This window comes from Indicator indicator, chromosome 6, assembly GCF_027791375.1.
Source record: "Indicator indicator isolate 239-I01 chromosome 6, UM_Iind_1.1, whole genome shotgun sequence".
In the NCBI taxonomy this organism is placed as follows: domain Eukaryota; kingdom Metazoa; phylum Chordata; class Aves; order Piciformes; family Indicatoridae; genus Indicator; species Indicator indicator.
Window position 1 is genome coordinate 43,633,722 of NC_072015.1, and position 23,572 is coordinate 43,657,293.

A 23,572-nucleotide genomic window follows, 5' to 3' on the forward strand; every position below is an offset into this window, starting at 1 on the left:
TCTCTCTTCCCTTCATTGTCTCTGCAGCACTGCAGAGCTCTTCCCTCATTCTCCAGCCATCCACAGGACTCTTGCTCTGGGGCATTGCTGTTGCCATGTGGTCACTTTGTGTTCTGACACTGACTCTGCAAGTCCTGCCCCAGAGCTGTCTGCATGGAAACTAAGTGTCCAAGCTGCCTTGGAAGCTGTGCTGAAGATGCCAGAGGTTGGGGGTGGTGGGGAATGAGCTGATCCATTGGTGCTGCAGCTCAGGGAGGAGGTGTTCTGTGAGCACTGCAATCTTGGTGTGCAGAGAGAAGTGTTCCCTAACTTGTCCCTGCCTTTTCCTCCTTGCACAGGTCTGCATGGGCAGAGGCAGCAGATGGCCAACAGCAGCTCCATCCCCCACTTCCTCCTGCTGCCATTGCCAGGCACAAGGCAGCTGCAGCTCTTGCACTTCTGCCTCTTCCTGGCCATCTACCTGGCTGCCCTGCTGGGCAATGGCCTCATCATCAGCACCATAGCCTCTGACCACCACCTCCACACCCCCATGTACTTCTTCCTCCTCAACCTCGCCATCCTTGACCTGGGTGCCATCTCCACCACTGTCCCCAAATCCATGGACAATTCCCTGAGGAACACCAGGGACATCTCCTATACAGGATGTGTTCTCCAGCTTTTCTTTTTCGTATTCCTAATTGCTGCAGAGTATTTTCTCCTCACCATCATGTCCTACGATCGCTACGTTGCCATCTGCAGACCCCTGCACTATGAGACCCTCCTGGGCAGCAGAGTTTGTGTCCACCTGGCAGCAGCTGCCTGGGCCTCTGGGGCTCTCAGTGCTCTGCTGCACACAGCCAATACATTTTCCCTGCCCCTCTGCCAGGGCAATGCTGTGGACCAGTTCTTCTGTGAAATCCCCCAGATCCTCAAGCTCTCCTGCTCCACATCCTACCTCAGGGAACTTTGGCTTCTTGTGGTCACTGCCTGTTTATTCTTTGTCTGTTTTGTGTTCATTGTGGTGTCCTATGTGCAGATCTTCAGGGCAGTGCTGAGGATCCCCTCTCAGCAGGGACGCCACAAAGCCTTTGCCACCTGCCTGCCTCACCTGGCTGTGCTCTCCCTGTTTCTCACCACTGGCTTCTTTGCCTACCTGAAGCCTCCCTCCATCTCCTCCCATTCTCTGGATCTGGTTTTGTCAATTCTGTATTCAGTATTGCCTCCAGCATTGAATCCTCTCATCTACAGCTTTAGGAACCAGGAGCTGAAGGATGCCCTGAGCAAACTGATCACTGGACTGTTTCAGAAGCAATAAACTGTTTTCTCCTGCAGAGCAGTTCTGATGTCACTCAGTGCAGGCCCAGCCTGTTTGATTGGGTTTTTCTCTTTGTGGTGAATTTTTTCTCTTTACAGCAGTGTCATCCCCTAATTCACTCCCTTTTTCTTTTCTGACGAAGAGTTTATGTTGGAGGAGCTGTGCCCTGTGTTTGATTAAAAAAATAAGGAACCTTCCAGGGGGTTTTTTGGCGTTGTGTTTTTTTTGTTTTGTTTTGTTTTTCTTTTTCCTGTGATCCTTCCTTTAAGAACTTTCTGGAGCTTCAGGGACAATTCCTGTGTGCAGAGTTAGTGGAGAAAAGAGTCCCAGCACACCAGCACTGCCACAAAGGTCCAGCACTCCCTGGACCCCCTGCTCCCATCTCAGTACAGAGTGCCCCCTTCCAGTACCAGTTGAACCTCCTGAACCCCTCCTAGCACAAACTGTTCCTCACCCCAGTACAAACTTATCCTGTGACTCTCTCCCATACCAGTTCCATCCATCCCATGACATATTTCATACCCTGACCCCTCCCACTACAGAGTGGCCTCATCCCAGTACAAACTGCACACCCTGATCCCATCCCACTAGAGACTGGGCCCCAGCTCAGTCCAAACTCGGTCCTTTTAACCCCCCCACATACAGACTTAACCCTGTCCCAGTATAAACTGATTCTCCTGATCCCATCCCAATGCAGTCTGAGACCCATTCCAGAACAAGCTGGAAACCCTGGATAGGTCTCAGTATCAAATGAATCCCTCCCAAGTGCCAAGCCAATAACAAGAGCACCCTCCCAGTACAGGCTCTGCCCCTTCCCAGCAAAACCTGCACAGCCTGAGCTGCTCCCAGTGCAGCTGTGGCCTTCTTCCAGACCAAACTGGATCATTTTGCCTTTTCCCACTAGTCTGGGTCCCATTCCAGTAAAAATTGTATCCCCTGCTCCCCTGCTAGGACTGACTGCATTTGTTCCAGTACAAATTGGCCACCCTGTTTCCCTCCCAGTACAGTCTGGGCCTTGTCCCAGTCCAAAGACTGTCCCTGCAACCCCTCCAAGTACAAATTAGGCCTTGTGCCAGTACAAAATGAATTCCATTATCCCCTCCCACTAGAGACTGGGAAACGCTTATTGTGAACATAATCCCTTGGTCCCCTCCAAGTAGAGGCCAGAGCCCAATCCAGTACAACTGGGATCCCCTGGCTCCATTCCAGTTCAAACTGGATCCACTGGCCCCATCCCAGTGGAGACTGGGCCCCTCCCAATACAAACTGCAGCTCTTTCACCTCTCTCAGCACAGCTCAGTCTCAGCACAAACTGCATCTCCTGAATGCTTCCCAGCACAGATGGCCTCACCCCAGGACAAACTGCATCACCTTTCCTCCTCCCCTACAGGCTGGGTCCTGTCCCAGCACAAAGTGCATCCCTCTGGCTGCATCCAGAATCACAGAATCACAGCAAACAGCCAGCTGGAAGAGATCTCAAAGCTCCTCCAGTCCAAGCTTCCAGCCAGCACTGAAGGGTCAGCACTAAACCATGTCCCTAAGTGCCAGGCCCACAGCTGCTTAAACACCTCCAGGGATGGTGACTCCAGCACTGCCCTGGGCAGACCATTCCAATGCCTGAGAAACCTCTCTGGGAAGAAATATTTCCTAGCAGCCAGCCTGAACCTCCCCTGGCACAGCTTGGAACCCTTTCCTCTGGTGCTGTTGCTTGTCCCCAAGGAGCAGAGGCTGCCCCTCCTTGCTCCAACCTCCCTTCAGGGAGCTGGAGAGAGCAATGAGGTCTCCCCTCAGCCTCCTCTTCTCCACACTGAACACCCCCAGCTCCCTCAGATGCTCCTCACAGCCCAGGTGCTCCAGGCCCTTCCTGAGCCTCGTTGTCCTTCCTCTGGACATGCTCCAGAGCTGCTTTGTCCCTCCTGTACTGGGGGGCCCAGAAGTGAACACAATACTCCAGGTGTGGCCTCAGCAGTGCTGGGCACAGGGGGATGATCACCTCCCTGTCCCTGCTGCCCACCCTCTTTCTAACCCAAGCCAGGATGCCTTTGGCTTTCTTGGCCACCTGGGCACTGCTGACTCATATTTCATTGACTGCCAACCAACAGCCCCAGGTCCCTCTCTGAGTCACAGCTTTCCAACCACACAGCCCCAGGTCTGCAGCTTACCATGGGGTTGTTGTGACCCAGGTGGAGGACCTGGCCCTTGGCCTTCTTAAACTTCATCCATTTAGCCTTGGCCTTTGGGTCTAACCTGTCCAGGTCCTGCTACAAAGCCTCCCTACCCTCTAGCAGATCCACACAGCCACCCAGCTTGGTGTCATCTGCAAATGGACTGAGGCTGCCTCCATCCTCTCATCCAGGTCATTGATAAAGATATTAAAGAGGACAGGGCCCAGGACTGAACCCTGGGGGTTGCCACTAGGAACTGGGCACCAGCCAGACTTAACTCCAGTCACCACCACTCTCTGAGCCCTGCCATTGCAGTACAAACTGGAGACACTATTCCCCTCCCAGTCCAGACTGGACACCACCCCTGTCCAACTAGGTCTCTTTAACCTCTCCTAAGAAAGTTTGGCCAAGTCATCCCATAGATAGAAACTGAATCCTCTGGTCCCCTCCCAGGTCCCCTCCCAGTACACAACAGGCCCTGCCCTAGTCCACATTGGGTCCCATTAACATCTCCAAGTACAGACTTGACCTTGTCCCAGCAGGAACTGGTTCCCCTGATCTTATCCCAGTACCCACTTGCCTGGATCCCCTTGCACCCTCCCACCATCCAACACATCCCTCCAAGTGGACAGTGGATACTCTTACCCCCTCCCACCATCCAACACATCCCTCCAAGTGGACAGTGGATCCTCTTACCCCCTCCCAGGACACACTCTACTTCCTCTCACTACAAACTGGACCCCTTGGTGACTCCTAGGACAATCTCTGACACCTCCCAGTAAGACATCATCCCATGGCCTCTCCCAGTAAAGACTGGGCCCCCTCCCAGTACAACCTGAAAGCCCTAATCCTGTGCCAGCACAAACTGGGCCTCTTCCCATAGAAACTGAGTCCCTTCAATGCTTGACCACACAGACTGAGCCTTGTCCCAGTAAAAAGTGGCTGGCCTGGATCATCCCAGGAAGAGTGGCCTCTGACAGTACCAAACTGATACCTTGATCCCCTCCTAGAAGAGGTTGAACTCCCTTCCCAGTACAAACTGGATCCCCTGGCTTCTCCCAGGAAGGAGTGGGGATCTTGTCAGAATTAAACTGTCCCAGTGATCTCCTCAGAGATATTTAGCACCATCCCAGTACAAACTGGGATACTCTGATCCCCTCCCAGTACAGATTTAGCCCCATCCCTTTACAGACTGGATGTCCTGATCCCCTCCCAGTGCAAACTAGGCTCCCTCCCAGTACAAGATGGCACCACTAATCCCATCCCAGAACAGCCTGTGTCCCATTCCACTAGAAACTGCATCCCTTCATCTCCTCCAGTAGGCCAGCAGAAGGCATGTGGTGAGCAAGTGACTGATGTGAATCCCTGTCCCTCAGCACCTGGTGGCCTGTCCATGAAGACTCTTGGAGCTGGGGTGTCACATTTCTGCCACCTGACTGTCTGTTGGACTTGAGCAGGGACAGGGCTTGCTTGTAGCTGCTGGAGAAGCTGAAAGGCAGCAGCAGGGAGCTGTCTTGGAAGCCCATCCAGAGGTTTCTTGTGCCTGCTCAGCTGCCAGGCCACAAGCAGGCTGAGGACTTGGACCAGCATTGGGAGCTGAGGGATAGCTGAGAAGCTCCTAGGGCAGGAGGAGGCAGATGGCCATGAAGGGTTCAGACTGGAGCTGAGGACAAAGGATTTTGACTCAAAGGAACAAGAGGTGACCCAGAGGGTGCCTGGATCAGCTCATGGCTTAGTGTTTCATGGAAGAGCAAGCAATGGGTGGAAACACATCAGTGAGGGTATAGAAATGTCAGAGTGAGAGCTGAGTGGGAAAGCAAGATGGGTGTGAACAGCCTGAAGGGAAAGAGTTGCAAGCATGAGGTTTTGTGCTCCTTGTGGCTCATCCTTGCTGATATTGAACACAAGAACAACTTTAACATTGATTTCCTCACCTTGTGTCCAATGCCCTTAATGAATTGCTCCACTCCAATGCCAATCACCATCACTGTCCCAAACACCAATGTAAGAACAACACAACTGACACTTCCCACAACTAGTGAACTCCTGACAGGGCAGGGATTGTGTCCTGGTAGGGCCATGACATGGCCCAGTACCAACCCAGACAGGCCTTAAGATGTCTAGACAAGGTCACTTTCTCTCCCCTCCTTCCTGCAGAAAAACAGAGCAACGTGGGAAAGGGGACAAAAGGGACAGGACTCCTGCCTGTCTGGTAAACAAGATGTTTATGTGCTCCCCCAGACACCAGGTCCTTGCTTTCAGCTTTTATGGCTATAGCCTGGCAGAACACTTTCCATTGGGCAACTGCCGGTTAGCTTCAGTGCCCCATTGGACCAATCGATCTCTGGCAATTTGTATATATACAAGTGACTTGGTAGTCACCCTTGCCTTGCTCAAGCTTGCCTTGCCTTGCCTTGGTCAAGCTTGCCTTGCCCTTGCCTTGCTCAAGCCTGCTGAAGCCTTGCTTCAAGCCTTGCTGCCTTGAGTTTCCCTGCCCTGCTTCAAGTGCCTGGTCCAGAGCCTGGGCTAAAGCCACGAGCCATAAACATGCAAGATGGAGAGGCCACAAGCCCAGAAGCTGAAGTCACCTAGCCTGCTTCCCCTTGCCACCAGACTCGTGCCATGCCTCAGTTTCCCCAGGAACCAAGCCAGCGCCCGTGGCCAAGAGCGTCGTTAACTGCCTGCCGTCCACTGCAGCCAGACCAGCCTGGGACCAGGCAGTAATCTCTCCTTGCCGGCAATCTGCCGTGCCCTGCCTTATGAGAGCGCCCCAAAGCTAACACAGCAGCAGCAGCACCCCTCTATGGGTAAAACCAGTCGTGAGTAACTCATTCACTGCCCTTTGGGTCTAACGGTTCTTATCGAGCCTCCCCCCGCTGTAACTGAGCACTACCTGCTCTCAGGGACTTTCTCTTTCCAAGATGTTGCCTCCTAATTTGCATAGAATAGTTTGCATTTGCCCTACACTTGCATAAGTTCTGTTGCAAATATATCTTCCAACCATACAAGGATCCTTTTAATGAGTTTTGGCATATTTAATTAAAAAAGGGTTACTGGGGTTTTTTTTTTGTTATTATTGTTGTTGTGAGGGTAATTAAATAATATTCCTCCCCTCAACCACATCAGATTGCTCTGAGTCTTTTGCCACTTTTGCATTTGGTTGGTGTGGTCCTGAAGTGGCATCAATATGTTCTGGATGTGTACACAGTACCAGTGAGGGTTGTCCCAATCTCCACCCCATGATGTAAGTTCATCGCTCTTCTGGGAAGTCTGCCTTGTCCTTCAACGTCCTGGTTACCACTGCCAAGGAAATAGCAATGTGGACTCCTTCATCATTGGCCTGTAAGAAAACACAGAGCTGAGCTGGGTTTAGAACCTGAGCTTCAGAGTTAGAATTCAGAGACTATCCACTGAGCACACATGGGCTGACTTTTCCATTCCATTGCAGGGCTTCCCAGGCATGGAAGCCTCTGGGTTCTGCCAGCATCATGGGCACAGTGCCAGTGGAAGGAAACTTCACTAGTAGGGGTTGTCCCACATGTATCCCTGGTAGGGACTCATCCCCTTTGATGTGTGGTCAGTATCCATTCATGGTTCTGTGGGACTCTGCTTGAATTTTGGGGTCTCCATGAGTTCAGTTGTTGGCAGTAAAACCTGCCTGTGCCAACTGTGTGTCCCAGCTGTGCCATGAGACATCAGCCTGTCTTTTAATCAGGCCATTGTTCCATTCAACTACACCAGTAGCCTGAGGAGAATATAAGGGATGGAACATTCATTTAATTCCTTTTTCTTGCACCTAGTCTTGCACTGTAGTCACTGTGAAGTGTGATCTGTTGTCACTTTAGATACACTCAGGTAGGTGACTAAACCTTCAGAGCTTCAATCATTTGAGCTCCTGTGGCAGTGCTGGTAGCTGTGGCCATGGGTCATCCTGAGAGTACTTCTGCTCCTACCAGAATACTCCTTTTTCCATGAGATTGTTTCAAAGGCCCAATAGAATCAATCTGTCAAGTACTCCACAGAGTCTGGTCTTGTCTAATAGACTGAGCTGGTGTTTGACTCTGTGTTGACTTAAGCCTTGCCTGTCCTTGAGGACAAGCTGTAAGAATTCACAGAATCCCCCAGGTTGGAGAAGACCCTGGGGATCATCAGTCCAACCTTTCAGAAGCACTCATCTCCCATGTTGTCATGGACACTGGCCAGCCTCCTGGCTGACACTCAGAGATGTGTCTTCCCTCAGTGGCCTCTTTTCATGTGTAACCTCTCAGCCAATCATTCCTTATTCACTATGTTAACTTCAGCAAGGGGATGTGCCTGTTGCTTCCATTTTGCAGCAGGTGTTGCATTCCTTGCATGGCTTTCTAGCCCTCCTACTTTTAAGGGTCTTGACCAGCCTATTTCTAATCATTGTTGCCAGTCTCCAGCTCTCCAGACTTTGGTGTGGCCCACATCCCACTGCTTAGATTCCCACTGCCAGATCCATTCAGTGGCACCCTTGTAGGTTGCATGGGAATCAGTGTGAAGAGCGGTGGCACCAATCCCTGATGCCAACAGGAGTGCAGGCAATCCTCCCACCTGTGCACTACCTTCACATTCCCCTCTGGCAGTCTTCCCAGCACCAATCTACAGTGCTGCAGCTTTGTATTGCCACTTGGATCCCACACAGTGGGCAGATGCATCCCTGAACCACAGTCCTTCTGTATTTGAGTCTGTGGTCACTTCCAGTGCTTCCTTCAGTGAAGAAAGTTCATAGTGCTGACCTAGCAAAACTGTCTGGATTCACAGGCTGCTGTAACTTAGAGACTGGAGTTGGACCCTCCTGCAGTTGCCATCACTGTGCAGTTCCTCCTAAGTAGGCACTTCTGTACTGTGTCATTTGGGGCTACTCCTTCAGGAGGAGGTGATCCCTTGAGGATTGGATTTGGCAGAAGAAAGGTCTTGCACTGTAATATCTTGTGAAGTGCATCATCTCTTTGATGTCTTGAGTGCCCTGGTGATTCAGAGAAGTCCTTTCTCCCACTCTGATACTGTTGTTCAGTTTCCTTAAAAGAAGTGGATGATACCAGTAAAGGTCTAGGGGAGCCTCTCAGTCCCTTTTGGAGTATCTCTCAATAGGATATATCTGTATCTGTATCTGTATCTATCTCTGTCTCTATCTCTACCTCTATTCACCAAAGTGGAGATCTGACCATCAGGCTGCTGCTTTGAGGAGAGAACTCAACTCTCTCCATAGCAGGACTCCATTTATACCCCAGGAGTTGTTGTGCTGTGGTCAATTTCTTAATTAGTTGGAGGGACCCTGCTTGTTGGGACCAATCAGTACTTTGCATTTGCAAGGGTGGAATCTTACCTGCCACAACCTTAAACCTGATTTTTATTACTCTGAGCTTCCATCCCTCAGTCTCACATTTCAAAGGCTCTGGTCTTGCATTTCCAAGCAAGGCTTTGTTTTCCTTACCTATCAGTTCATGCTCATGAGCTCACCCCCTGGTTTGGAACATCTAGAAAGATCCTCACAAGCTATAGAGTAAGATTAGTTCTTTCATGTGCTGTATTTGGGCTTTTCCTCTGGTTAGTGCAAGGTAAAGACAGATGAGAGAGTTATGATTTTTAAGTGCATGAGAATGGCCTTGTGAGAGGAGCCCTGGGGCTGTCTGCACAAGCCATGGATGACCAAGCACTTGGATGAGTCACACCCCATGAATATGTAAGAGAAAGGAGGAATAATTGCATTAGGTAAGGGTGCTGGATCCTGCACCTGGGCCACAACAACCCCATGCAGTGCTACAAGCTTGGGGAAGAATGGCTGGAGAGCTGTGTGCTGGAAAAGGACCTGGGGGCACTGATTGACAAGAGGACGAATATGAGTCAGCAGTGTGCCTGGTGGCCAAGAAGGCCAATGGCATCCTGGCCTGTTTTAGAAATAGTGTGGCCAGCAGGAGCAGGAAGTGATTGTCCCTCTGGACTCAGCTTTGGTCAGGCTCCACCTTGAGTGCTGTGTTCAGTTTTGGGCACTGCAGAACAGGAAGGACATGGAGGGGCTGGAGTGTGGACACAGAAGGGACTCTAAGCTGGTGAAGGTCCTGGAGAACAAGGCCTGTGAGGAGAAGCTGAGGGAACTGGGGTGTTTAATCTGCAAAAAAGGAAGGCTAAGAGGAGGCCTTTTTGCTCTCCACAGCTACCTGAAAGGAGGTTGTAGAGAGGTAGGCACTGGACTCTTCTCACAGGTATCTAATGATAGAAGGAGAAGGAATGGCCTCAAGCTGCACCAGAGGAGGCTTAGTCTGGACATAAGGACAAAAATATCACAGAAAGGGTTGTGAGGCACTGGAACTGTGTGGTGGTTTGGCCCTGGCTGGGGGTCAAATGCCCACCAAAGCTGCTCTGTCACTCCCCTGCTTATATGGAGAGGGGAGAGGGGAAAAGATGAGAAAAGTCTGGCAATAAGGTAGAAGCAATTCAATACTAATGCTGAGCAGAAGCAGAGGCTGTGTGCAGTCAGTGAGAGCCAGGTGCCCCCCAAAGACTCTCTATCACTCCCCTTCTTGGATGGACAGGGGAGAGGGAAAATATAAGAAGAGGTCAGGGGAGGAGCAGTGTAACAGAGCACTGTGGCAAAAAGAGCTGCACACAGATGCAGAGCAAACACAAAGATTGTTCTCTGCTCCCCATCAGCAGACAGTCTCCAGTTGCTCCCTGGGAAGCAGAGCTTCAATACACATAGTGGTTGCTCCAAGCACCATCACCCAATGCCCTCCACTGACTTCTTTCCCACAGCTTTTCTATCTGAGCTGATGTCATATGGCAGGGAACATCCCTTTGGTCAGGATGGCTCAGCTGGCCTGGTCATGTCCTCTCCCAAGATCCTGCCCACCTCTCAGCCTACTCTTGGCAGGTGAATGTTGCCAAAGCACAGCCTTGGTGCTGTGCCAGCACTGCTAGAACTGCTGTGGTACAGAACTGAGTTCAGCTCAGCCAAACCAAATACCATCTCCACTCCTTCTTCCAAACCATTTGTCTCATGCTCAGCTTCCACATAATTCACTACATGGAACCCTGGCACTCTTCTTGATTCTCATACCTTGCTGACACTCACAACCTAAACTTCCTACTTAAACCCTCTTCAGACACAACCTACAGATCTATACATTTGGATCAACTACTCTCCCCAGTCCTTTCATAGAGAGATGCTGCTCTTCCATCCCATGGGCTTCTTCCACTCCCCCAGTTGTTACTTGGGCCCCATCTGTAGTGTTCAGGACAGGAGATGCAGGATATTCTGCTGCTGTGCACCAACACCAGCTTGGTTTCAGTCCCTCTTGTTTCTTGGGAAACTCACTCTTCATCAGTTCAGCTCCTTCCTGCAGTGTCACTTCCTGCAACATACAACTCACATCCCAGGTTATTTTTCCTTTGAGGTTAAATCTCCTTGAGGCACACCCTGAGTCTCCCCATCCTTTCCCATTACCCATGGAGTACACAGTCTGAATCTTCCCAGAGGCTTGTGAGTGACAGGGAATGTGATCCACCCATTCAATGCCATGTTTCTTGGCCCAGCAACTGATGGCATTATCCCTGCAGTGAGTCCCACTGTCAGATTCAATTCTTTCAGGGCTACCATGTCACCACAGGATTTGCCTCTCAAGGCCTAAGATGGTGCTCCAGGCACTGCCATAGTTCACAGGGTATGTTTCCAACCAACCAATGGCAGTTGCCTCTACCATTGTGAGGATGTAGTGTGCAGTGCTTGCCCTGGCATGGTCAGGGTGGCACTAGTCCAATATAATCAATCTACCAGGCCTCACCATAGCCAAAACCCAGACCCTGCCCTCTCTTCCAGGGACACTTTGCTCTGGTGGCTCTCCTGATTGCAGCACATTTCACAGCCATGTGTGACCTGGGGGCCAAGTGCCCACCACAGCTGCTCTATCACTGCCCTGCTCTGATGGACAGGGCAGAGGGGAAAAGATACCAAAGGGTAATAAGGTAGAAGCAATTGAATCCTAATGCTGAGCACAAGCAGAGACTGGGTGCAGACCCCAAAGCCAACAGAGAAGTTCTTCTCTCCTGCCCATCAGCACACGGCAGTCGCTCACTCCCGGCCTGCAGGGCTCTAACACAGGCAGCAGTTGCTCTGGAGGACAGACCCCAGGGACCAATCTCCCCACACTTCCTCCTCTCACTTAGCTTCTCTAGCTGAGCTGATGTCATCTGGCATGGAACAGCCCTTGGGGCAGTTTGGGTCAGCTGGCCCAGCTGTGTCCCCTCCCAAGATCTTGCCCAGCCCTCAGTGCACTCCTGGGTCAGGGCAATGTTGGCAAAGCATAGCCCAGTGCTGGTTCAGCAGGAGCCAAAGCACTGCTGTGGTATCAACACCCAGCCCCAGCCCTGCAAAACACAGCACTGGAAAGATGCTCTGAGGAGAATTAACTCCAGCTCAGCCAAACCCAATCCACTCTCATTCCCTGGGCTCTCCAGTGAAAAAGACAAACAGAGAGTGGCAGCTCCCAGCTGATTTGGGGCAAGTGAACACCACCACTGCACCTGGAACCCACAGTGTGCCAAACACTGCAGAGCAGATGAGAACAGGACAGAGTGTGGCCAGTGAGGAACACTCCAACTGGAGTGTTCAAGTGTCCAAGCTGGACAGCTACAATTCACAGGGGCAGTTCAGGCACTAAAGCCAGAGCCTTGGAGCTCTCCTGGATCACAGCAGCTGTGCCCAGCACCTCCCCCACTCACACATTCCTCAGACACAACCTGCAACAGAGGCCAGGACCAAGTCAGACTTCTCCAGGCTCAGTTCTCATCCCCTGAAAATGCCAAAGCTTTGTGAATGTTTGCTCTGGACTCAAGCAGAAGGAAACTGAACTCCAGGGCAGCCTCTCTGCCAGCCACCTCTCCACCTCTCTGTGTGTTAGGACAGACACCTTTGGTGTCACCAGGGTCAAGGTTTCTATCTTGCACTGTCCCCAGCCAGCTCTATCCCTGTGTCTGTGTGCTTTGTGGTTCCATCCAGGCACAGCCATAGAAAGAGATTTGAATTCAGGATCCCTTGCAGTCAGTCAGTGTCAGCCTTGTCCTTCTCCACTCTGTAATTCAGAGGCTGTTTGATTAGAACACATTCTGCTGAATTGCCTTTTTAATTGTAAAGTGGTTAATGAGGAAGGGCTGCTAGGATCCAACCTCTGCATCTCCTTCTCACTCTCAAGAACTCTTGACTGGCTGAGAAATCACAGCCAGCTCACAACTTGTTGGCTTTGCCTCATCCTTGTGGACAGGCAAGCTGCTGAGAGACAGCTTGTGCTGAGCAGATGGTTGCAGAAGGCTTGGATTGCTGAGGGAACTTTTTCAGCCTTTGCTTTGCTTGGCTTGCAAAGAGCAACAATTCTTCTGGGGCTGTGTGCAGCCAGTTCTGTAAGGAGAGCAGGGGGGAGCTGGTGCCATGGAGCTGTGAGCTCCAGCTGCAGAGAGCAGTGCAGAAGTCTGATGCAAGGAGCAGTGATGGAAGTCCCAGGTGGGCAATGACAGCAATGGGGAGCGTAGGGAGAGTGAGGGGCAACAGTGTCCATAGAATGTCAGACCTGAAGGACAGATTTTGCTGCAAGTGCAGATGTCCTGGTGAGACAGCCTGGGTCAGTGTCACTTGGGGAATTATCATCTCTGACCTAAACTGAAAACTAATAAAATATTTTATCTTTGATATGAAAAAATAATAAAGGAGCTTTGTGAGGTGCACTTTGAAATCTTGAAGGAAACTACAAAGACACAAACAGCTCCTTAGGACCCTTGGGGATCATTCCATGAGCCTCACATACTGAGAGAAGACTGAAGGAACTGCTCAAGAAGTCAGAAGCAAAACACAAAGTGCCTTGAAGGATTAATTGGCCTCACTGAGTGTCATCAACAAAGCCTCCCAGGGGCTGTTAGAGCAGCTCAGTGGATGCCATGAGTGCAGGCAGACAAAGGCAAAGTGCAGGGGAACAAACCCTGGCCTTGGTTTATGAAAGAGAAAGGCCAAGATCTGACCCTCAGGCCTTGGAAAGGCAGCTCCTGAGAGCCTCCAAAGAAAACTCCATCTCAGCAGCCATGGTGGCAGAAGCCACTGCCAGGATGAATAGGATAAGGACCTTGTCCCTCTTGAGCCTTTCAGCCCTGCCAGAGCCCTTGGCCATCCCTCCTGCAGGCTGTGCTGCACTGTCCCATGCCTGCAGCTCTTTCCCTTCAGGCTGTTGACATCCATCTTGCTTCCCAGCCAACACTCACCCTGACATTTCCACCACTTCACTCAGGGCTCTGCACTGGTGCTGCCTGTTCCTTGACACACAAAGGCAGACATGGGCTGTCCAGACTCCTTCTGGCTCACTTCTTGCACCACAGCTCTACCCTGTGAGTCACATTCCTTTGTCCTCAGCTCCAGTCTGAACCTTCCAAGCTGCACTTTAGGAAGGCTTCCTTCTGTGTCCACAACCAAGCAAAGCTCCATCACTTGTGAGGCAGGGTACCAGCTCCACTGCTGTGCCAGGGGCTGTAGGGGACAGTGGAGTATGCAACACCCACAATGGTAACAGATACTCCTCTGCTCACTCTCTGAAGTGTCTGTATACCGAGGCAAGAAGCATGGGGAATAAGCAGGATGAACTGGAAATCTGGGTGCAGTCCCAGGGCTATGATCTTGTTGCAGTTACAGAGCCATAGTGGGACAGCTCCCATGACTGCTGTGTGGTTATGGATGACTTCAGGAAGGACTGACTGACAAGGCCAGGTGGTGGAGTTGCTCTCTGTGTGGATAAGCAACTGGTATGTGTTGAGCTGAAGCCAGGGGGAGATGCTAAAAGCATTGAAAGCTTATGGGTAAGAGTGAAGGGACACACAAACATGGATGATATGGCTGTGGGGGCTTACCACAGACCACCCAACCAGGAAGAAGCTACTGCTGAGGCCTTCTACAGGCAGCTGGAAGTGACCTCAAGATCAGGTGCCTTGGTGCGACTTCAACCACTCGGATATTAGTTGGAAAGATCACAGAGCCAAGCACAAACAGTCCAAAAGGTTCCTGCAGTGCATTGATGACAACTTTCTCCTCCAAGTACTTCAAGAACCAACAAGGAGAAGTCAACATGGATTTCCCAAGGGCAGATCCTGTCTGACTGATCTGATAGCCTTCTATGAAGTCATGACCAAGTGGGTAGATGAGGGCAGAGCAGTGGGTGTCATATATCTTGACTTCAGTCAAGCTTTTGATGCTGTCTCCCATAACATCCTCCGAGGAAAGCTGAGGAGATGTGGCAGAGATGGCTCTCAGTGAGGTGGGTTGCAAACTGGCTTGAGAAGAGAGCTCAGAGGGTTGTCAACAGTGGCACAGAATCAACTTGGAGGCCTGTGACCAGTGGTGTCCCCCAGGGATCAGTCCTGGGTCCAGTTTTCTTCAATATCTTTCTCAACCACCTGGCTGAGGGCATTGAGAGTACCCTCAGCAGGGGGGTTGGACCTGATGATCTCTTGAGGTCCCTTCCAGCCTCTGATCTCCTGTGAAACTGTGAGACTGTGACTCTGGGAAGAGTACAGGGACACTGCCCTCTCGTGTAGGGATGGGGTCAGGAAGACCAAGGTGTGGCTGGAGCTGAACCTTTCAGGGCATACAAAGAATAAGAAGAAGCTTCTCCAGGTCTTCCAGGGAAGGAAGGTCAAAGGAAGGATGTGAGCCATGATGAGCAAGAGTGGTGAGCTGGTAACAATGGCTGAGGAGAAGGCTGAGGTACACAAACACATTCTGCTTCAATCTTCACTGGCAGCCTCTCTCCTCACATCTCCTGAGCTGTTGGACCTCAAGATGGGGACTGTGGATCAAAATGTGCAGAATTCTGATCTAAATACCTGCAGTGATTGTAACCAATTGTTGGGGTTTGAGTTGTTCAAGGTTGCTATGAAATCCCACAGCCTGAGCTTAGGATTCCCCAGAACAGTTTCAGGAATTTCAAACTGCTGCTGCTGCCTTCAAGCTCTCCAGGAGCCACAGTGCCATGGGAAAGCTCTGCCCCTGAAATCCCTGCACCCAAACCCTGAGTCATAAACCAGGGACCAAGTCTGGGACTAGGACTGGATTTAACCCCTGATAGGCTTCTTTCTGATGGAGTTCAGAGAGGGAGGGAGTTCATTCTGGAGGGTGTGACTCAACAGGAGCCTTCCCTTACCCCTTTCATTCCCAGGCTCTCTGTAAACTAATTCCAGCACGGCCCCAAGGAGGTTTTCCTTTCACAATCATTTTAATCCCACCCCAAATCCATTTCACCTTGTAGAGTTCTCCAACACAGTAACAGAGTTGGTAGAGTTTGAAGGGGGAACTTTAGCCTAGTCCCTGACTGCAAAGACTGACAATAAGTCACCACTGCCTACAAAATAAAACTACTGCTGAGGTCTATACAATTCATGGGGTTGCTACTGGGGATAGAGAGAAGAGGCAGAAACAATTTCCTCTCTTTTTTGGTCTCCTGTCACTTCTGCTTGCAACCTTCCTTCCACAAAGTGCAGCTGGGGAGATCCAGACTGGACATGAGGAGAAAGCAATATCACTGCCAGGGCAGTGCTGTGGGGCAAGGCATCATCCAGCAGGAGCTTGGAGAACCTCAAGGCTTTGTGTTTCGAAGAAGAGCCAAGGAGGATGGAGAGATAGCAGTAAAGGAAGGTGCCAGCAAGAAGGGGCAGCTGGGGGGTGACTCCAGCCTGCAGGGAAAGAGGCTCAGGGCATGCAGCAGCAGAGGACAGCCTGAGGTGCAGATGCCAGAGGGCAGTGCAAGAGCTGAAAGCCTCCTGGCAGAGCCAAGCTCTTCATGCCTTTGGTTGTGGCTCTTGGCTGTGCCACTGATGCCTCTGAGGAGACAACTCCTCCTGCCAGCCCTGGGGCCTCATTGCCTCCTTGTCCATCCTCAGGAGCCTGGCAGGGGTTGTGCCACAGTCCTGCCATTGATGTTGGTCCTCTCCATATCCCCCTGCTCCAGGAAGAGCCCTGAGGGGTGAGTGAGGGACAGGATCTACCTGTCCAGGAACCAGGTTTCAGGGCTTGGACCTTTGGATTAATGAAACAACTCCAGGTTTCCTCAGAATCACATGTGACTTCCTCTGCTTGTCCTGACCTCTCATCACTGCCTTCAGTTCTCTGCTCTAACCACAGCCTGGAGACACTTTCCCAGCAGTGTCCTCACTGGGACCCAGCAACACTACAAGAAACTTCAGAGTCTGAATCTAACTTTGACTTCTTGAGAGGTTTCATCATCTTCCTCTCAGTCTCTGATGTTTACATGGCACCAAAGCCACCAGAGGGATCATTAAATGCCTTGGGTTGGTCCTCTGCTGCTCAGCTGGGCTGAGCTCCATGGCTGGATGGAGCTGCTGGAAAACAAGCAGCAGAGAAAAGAGAGAGCTCTGGCCAGGAGCAGCTCCTCTGCACAGCACAGCAGGACTGAAGGAACTGCCACGGAATCTCAGGGAGATGAAGGCAGAAGAGAGAGCTTCGAGGTGTCCAGGAGGGTGACTGAGAGCTCACAGGAGGAAAAGTCACTGCAGTCACTGACATGGTGAGTCTGTGGGTGCAGGGCAGGGCAGGTGCAGGTGCTGGGGGCATCTCCTAAAGCTGGCATAGCCACAGCTGATTTGGGCTATAAGGAAAATTTCCTGTGCAGAGGCTCTTTTCAGGCCATTGTGAAGAGCTGTGGAGCCCTGGGGTGCAGGCAGGGCTGGGCAGGGCTGTCCTTCAGAGCAGGCTCCCTGCAGCCCAGGGGCAGTGTGCTGGGGCAGGGACTCTGCTGCCTGCCAGCCTCAGTTCTCAGCCTGCCCAGGGAGCTCCACACACTACGGTGGGGAAAAGCTGTGAGTGTCAGGAGACAGCCCTTCCAGGGCAGGGCACGATCCTTGTGCTGTGCAGAGGGAGCTGCATTGGGCAGAGCTGCTCACAGTTGTAGCTCCCCCCTGGGCATTTCTGAGGAGGCTTTCCAGAAGAACATCAAGGCAGCATTTTCCTGGAAGGGAAGGAGTCTTGGCTTTGAATGTTGATCACCTTGGTGTGCTGGGTGGGCAGTGTGAGACTAGAGTTTATTTCTCTACTCTGCAGAAGTCTCTGAGACCCAAGGTCTCATTAGCCCTTCTCTGAGGTGCTCCTGAGGCCCTGCACACCCAGAGCTGCTCCTGGGCAGTGTCCTGCTGAGGGCAGGGGTCTGCAGGGCAGAGCTGAGCACACAGCAGGTGGGATGGGCTCTGTCAGCAGGGACAGGGAGGAGAGCTGGGCACAGAGAAGCAGCTCCTGGCAGGGACAGCTGCAGGCAGCAGAGACTTGGGCAGGGGGGCAGAGGGATCTGCTGCCAGAGATGCCCTGGCAAGGGGGATCAGGCACCTCTGTGCCATTCTCTGCACTGCAGACACACTTCCCAATGCAACCTTTTGCTCTCCTCTTCTCCCCAGCACAGGCAGTGCCCTCCAAGCTATGGGCTCCAGGGCATCAGTCACCACCTTGGCAGCTGACATTCAGCAGCCTGGGTGCACAAAAGGTCAGTCCATGCTGGGAGCTGCAGAGAGCAGAGCTGGGCAGGAAGGCTTCAGCCCAAGCCACTCTGCCTTTCTCTCTTCCCTTCATTGTCTCTGCAGCACTGCACTGCTCTTCCCTCATTCTCCAGCCATCCACAGGACTCTTGCTCTGGGGCATTGCTGTTGCCATGTGGTCACTTTGTGTGCTGACACTGACTCTGCAAGTCCTGCCCCAGAGCTATCTGCATGGAAACGAAGTGTCCAAGCTGCCTTGGAAGGTGTGCTGAAGATGCCAGAGGTTGGGGGTGGTGGGGAATGAGCTGATCCCTTGCTGCTGCAGCTCAGGGAGGAGGTGTTCTGTGAGCACTGCAATCTTGGTGTGCAGAGAGAAGTGTTCCCTAACTTGTCCCTGCCTTTTCCTCCTTGCACAGGTCTGCATGGGCAGAGGCAGCAGATGGCCAACAGCAGCTCCATCCCCCACTTCCTCCTGCTGCCATTGCCAGGCACAAGGCAGCTGCAGCTCTTGCACTTCTGCCTCTTCCTGGCCATCTACCTGGCTGCCCTGCTGGGCAATGGCCTCATCATCAGCACCATAGCCTCTGACCACCACCTCCACACCCCCATGTACTTCTTCCTCCTCAACCTCGCCCTCCTTGACCTGGGTGCCATCTCCACCACTGTCCCCAAATCCATGGCCAATTCCCTGAGGAACACCAGGGACATCTCCTATGCAGGATGTGCTGCTCAGGTCTTTTCTTTTCTTTTCCTTTCAGCAGAGTATTTTCTCCTCACCACCATGTCCTACGATCGCTACGTTGCCATCTGCAGACCCCTGCACTATGAGACCCTCCTGGGCAGCAGAGTTTGTGTCCACCTGGCAGCAGCTGCCTGGGCCTCTGGGGCTCTCATGCTCTGCTGCACACAGCCAATACATTTTCCCTGCCCCTCTGCCAGGGCAATGCTGTGGAGCAGTTCTTCTGTGAAATCCCCCAGATCCTCAAGCTCTCCTGCTCCACATCCTACCTCAGGGAACTTTGGCTTCTTGTGGTCAGTGCCTGTTTAGCATTTGTCTGTTTTGTGTTCATTGTGGTGTCCTATGTGCAGATCTTCAGGGCAGTGCTGAGGATCCCCTCTCAGCAGGGACGCCACAAAGCCTTTGCCACCTGCCTGCCTCACCTGGCTGTGGTCTCCCTGTTTCTCACCACTGGCATCTTTGCCTACCTGAAGCCCTCCTCCATCTCCTCCCCATCCCTGGATCTGGTGGTGTCAGTTCTGTACTCAGTGGTTCCTCCAGCAGTGAACCCTCTCATCTACAGCCTGAGGAACCAGGAGCTGAAGGCTGCCCTGAGCAAACTGCTCCCTGGATGGTTTCAGAAGCAATAAACTGTTTGTCTTCTCCTGCAGAGCAGTTCTGATGTCACTCAGTGCAGGCCCAGCCTGGCTGCTTGAGTTTTTCTGTTTGTGATAGCTTTTTACTCTTTGCAGCATTGTCATCACCTTTCTAATTCACTCTCTGCTTTTCTTTTCTGACCAAGAGTTTATGTTGGAGGAGGTGTGCTGTTCGGTTAAACAAAATAAGGAAACTTCAGGCTTGGTTTGTTTTTTTTTTTTTTTGTTTGTTTGTTTGTTTTTCTTGTGATCCTTCCTCCAAGAATTTTCTGGAGCTTCAGGGGCAATTCCTGTGTGCAGGTTTAGTGGAGAAAATAGTCCCAACACAGCAGCACTGCTAGGGAGCACCAGAACTCCCTGGACCGCCTCCCAGTACAGATGGCCTCTTCCAGTACCAGTTGGACCTCCTGATCCTCTCCTAGTTTAAATCGTTCCTCACCGCAGTACAAACTGATCCTCTGACTCTCTCCCATACCAGTTCCATCCATCCCAGTACAACTTTCACACTCTGACCCCTCCCAGTACAGAGTGGCCTCATCACAGTACAAACTGCAGATCCTGATCCCATCCCACTAGAGACTGGGCCCTATCTCAGTCCAAACAGGGTTTCTTTAAGCTTTCCAGATACAGACATGGCCTTGTCCCAGTATAAACTGATGCTCCTGATCCCATCCCAGTACAGTCTGAGACCCATTCCTTATCAAGCTGGAACCCTTGGGTAGGTCTCAGTATCAAATGAACCTCTCCAAGTGCAAAGCCAATAGCATGAGCACCCTGACAGTACAGACTGGCTAAAAACTATCCCCCCCGAACAGCTCCCAGTACAGCTGTGGCCTCCTCCCACAGCCAACTGCATCATCTTGCCCTCTCCCACTGCAGTCTGGGTTCCATCCCACTCCAAGCTGCGCATCCCTTCTGAGCCTGACTGCAGCCATTGCAGTGCAAGCTGGACACCCACTTGCTCTGCCAGTGCAGGCTGGACCCTGTCCCAGTCCAAATCAGGTCCCTTTTACCCCTCCAAGTCCCTAGGAGGCCTCATCCCACTACACACTGGATCCCCTTCCCCCTCCCAGTATTAATTGGACAGGAGTTATTCTAAACTTCTGTCATGGTGAGGGGGTTAGGGATGGAAGATGATGGTTATTAATTATGAAGTATGAAATATGAATTTTGAAAATTATTAATTATTATAATTCTGAATATTCGATTAATCACTGTATATATATTGATTCAAATGCACGTTTGTAAAAAATATAGTCCATAACTGGCTCAGTACATACGATTATACCCAATTAGAATATTTACAGAATCGGTTTCTAATTAAGGGTACAAAAGGGTGCAGTTCTGCTGCTTGTCCACCAGATGGAGACTCAACAAGACACTTGCGGCTTGCAACTATATACAGAGATATTTATAATGTTATCATGAGGCAAGTTAAGCTGGAAATATCATGTGGCTATGTGCGGGTGCTTTGAATAGAATGTTACTGAATGTTGCACACGTGGAAAGACACATTCTGTCTCTCTGTGTAGCGAGGCAAGTTTCTGGGTTACGCAGGCTGCTTGCTGCTCGTCTGCCCGGGCTGGTGTGTCAGTGTGAGCTGAAATTCCCCCCACACCAACAATAACCAGGCTAGCTCAGTCTGGAAGCAAATTAAAGCTGTATTTACAAGCAGATCTACAATCTATGATGAAATGCAATGAATATGTACAAATATACAAAATTCACAACATTTACAAATATATACAATCAACAGAAAAGCACAACCGATCTCCCTTTGCTTCCCCCCAAAGGGGACCTTTCCCAAGGCGCCTCACTCCCAGGGGCCACCCCCCCAGACTCCACTGGCAGAAAGCAGTTAGTTAGGTAAAAGCAAAGAGGCTGTTAACTTATGTCGCCAAGGTCAGTGTGTTATCTTCAGCCAGAAGAGAAGAAGAAACAGTATCCAGACAGCCCAGCAAGTTACCCTGACTGCAGACTGCCCCACTTTGTTTTGAGTAGTAGTTCTTAAATATTTCTTTCTACAATGGAAGTGTTTAGAACAATCGTTATTTTGATTTCTTACACCCAATAGAGACCTATTTATACTCTTTCACTTTCTCTGCTTGAACTTTGAGAAGAAAAATTAAAAAGACAGTTTTAAACCATCACAGTCCACCCCTTCTAAACAATTCCATTGGCTGCTACTACTATTTATCTAATCCAAAATAATATCTACAACAATGATTGAATAGAAGATCATAGTCCATCCCAGCTATCTCAGATGTAGATGATTCAAAAGGGTCAAATCACAGGAAAAACAGCAAACAGCATAGCCAAACCAGCCCGCAAAAATCCCACTATGCCTAAGACACGTAGAGTTTCTTTCTTATTGATGGGATTTGCCATGGTGGAGACTCTGTTTATCACATCCATTGGAAAGTGATGGCGACCATCTTGCCACCACACTCCCAGAAACTGGATTTCTCTGGCAGGTCCTTTCACCTTGTCTCGCTTGAGAGACAAACCGTCTTGCAAGAGAATGTCAATGATTTTGTTACCTTTCTCGAAGACTTCTTCAGCAGTCTCACCCCAGATGATGATGTCATCGATGAACTGAATGTGTTCTGGAGCTCCACCTTTCTCCAAAGCATCATGGATCACTGCATGGCAGATGGTTGAACTGTGAATCCACCCCTGGGGCAAACGATTGAATGTGTACTGAATGCCTCTCCAGGTGAAAGCAAACTGAGGCCTGCATTCCTCTGCTATGGGAATAGAGAAGAAAGCATTAGCAATGTCTATGGTAGCATACCATTTGGCCTGCTTGGATTCCAGCTCATATTGGAGTTCCATCATATCTGGTACAGCTGCACTCATGGGTGGAGTTACTTCATTCAAGGCACGGAAATCAACTGTCAGATGCCCCTCTCCATTCTGCTTTCTCACAGGCCAGATTGGACTGTTGAAAGGTGAATGAGTTTTGCTGATGACCTTCTGACTCTCCAACTGATGAATCAAGTTTTGAATGGGCACCAAAGAGTCACAGTTGGTTCTGTATTGTCTGTGATGCACAGTTTGAGAAGCAACCAGCAGCTTCACACCCTCTATCTCATGTTGTCCCACAACTGCAGATTCATCTGAAAGCTCAGGTCTAATGGACAACTTCAATTTTCCTCCATCAATTTCTACAGTTGCTATTCCAAAAGCCCATTTGTAACCCTTAGGGTCTTTAAAACGCCCTTCTCTCAGAAAATCAATTCCCAAAATACAAGGTGCATTAGGACCTGTTACAATAGTATGTTTCTTCCACTGCTTCCCAGTTAAACTTATATCAACCTCTATCTTAAACAACTCTTGAGATCCACCAGTGACTCCCTGAATAGTTATAGATTCTCCCCCTTGATAATTTGATGGTATGATGGTGCACTGAGCTCCTGTGTCAACCAAGGCCCTGTACTTCTGAAATTTGGAAGTGCCAGGCCACTGGATGTACACATGCCAATAGATTCTGTTATCTCCATTATCCCTTACCTCCCCCTGGCGGAAGGCAGGGCACCCCTAATGGTGGGGATTACCTCCACATGTACAGCTGGCACAATGTCCAGCACCAGAATTAGGATCACTGTTGGAGCTATCAGAGTTGTTCTGGGAAACTGAGGAAGTGACAGCTACCCTCCTGGTATTGCTACCTTGGGATCTGCCACTCTGCAGCTCCCTTAACCTCCTGAAAAGGTCAGAAGTTGGTTGACCATCCCATCTGTTCATGTTCTCACCAAACTGATCACGCAGAGTTATCCAGATACTGCCACGTGATTGCCTCTGCTGTCTGTTTTGGTTTGACCTATTCTGGAATGGCCTTCTTGGAGGATGTCTGTTCCTGACAGCTGAAACTTGTATCCATCTGGAGGAAGAGGAATCAGAATCATCCCCCTTCATCAAGTTGGATATGGAGGTTTTAAATTCCTCCTTCAGCTCTTTCATGCAATTCTTTATCTTCTCCAGACAGAGCTTCAATGGCTGAAACCAAAGAAGTACGTGCAAGACTATCCTCCAATTGCCTCATTTGGTCAGTGAAATGGCCAACAGTGGGAGGCACTCCACCATAATTTCTTGCCACAATTCTGCTTGCCAGAATAGTAACATAAGTAGGAGGCGCAAGCTTAATGAGCTTTTTGGCAAGGCCTGTTTCCACAGGAATTTCATCTGGATTCAGAGTCTTATGATC

The 23,572-nt window shown here is 50.7% G+C and overlaps 1 protein-coding gene and 1 pseudogene across 1 annotated transcript; both read left to right on the plus strand.

The window, feature by feature from the left end:
• The first annotated feature begins 355 nt into the window (after positions 1 to 355).
• Positions 356 to 1,294, plus strand: LOC128967569 (olfactory receptor 14A16-like). The gene has a single exon (XM_054381735.1). It carries the CDS (start codon positions 362 to 364, stop codon positions 1,292 to 1,294), a length of 933 nt encoding a protein of 310 aa, XP_054237710.1. The 5' UTR covers positions 356 to 361.
• A 13,902-nt stretch (positions 1,295 to 15,196) lies between these two features.
• LOC128967636 (olfactory receptor 14A16-like) lies at positions 15,197 to 19,359 on the plus strand (annotated as a pseudogene).
• The last annotated feature ends 4,213 nt before the right edge of the window (positions 19,360 to 23,572 follow it).

Coding starts and splice junctions, on each gene's coding strand:
- LOC128967569 (XM_054381735.1), top strand. CDS start 362: ATGGCCAACAGCAGCTCCATCCCCCACTTCCTCCTGCTGCCATTGCCA.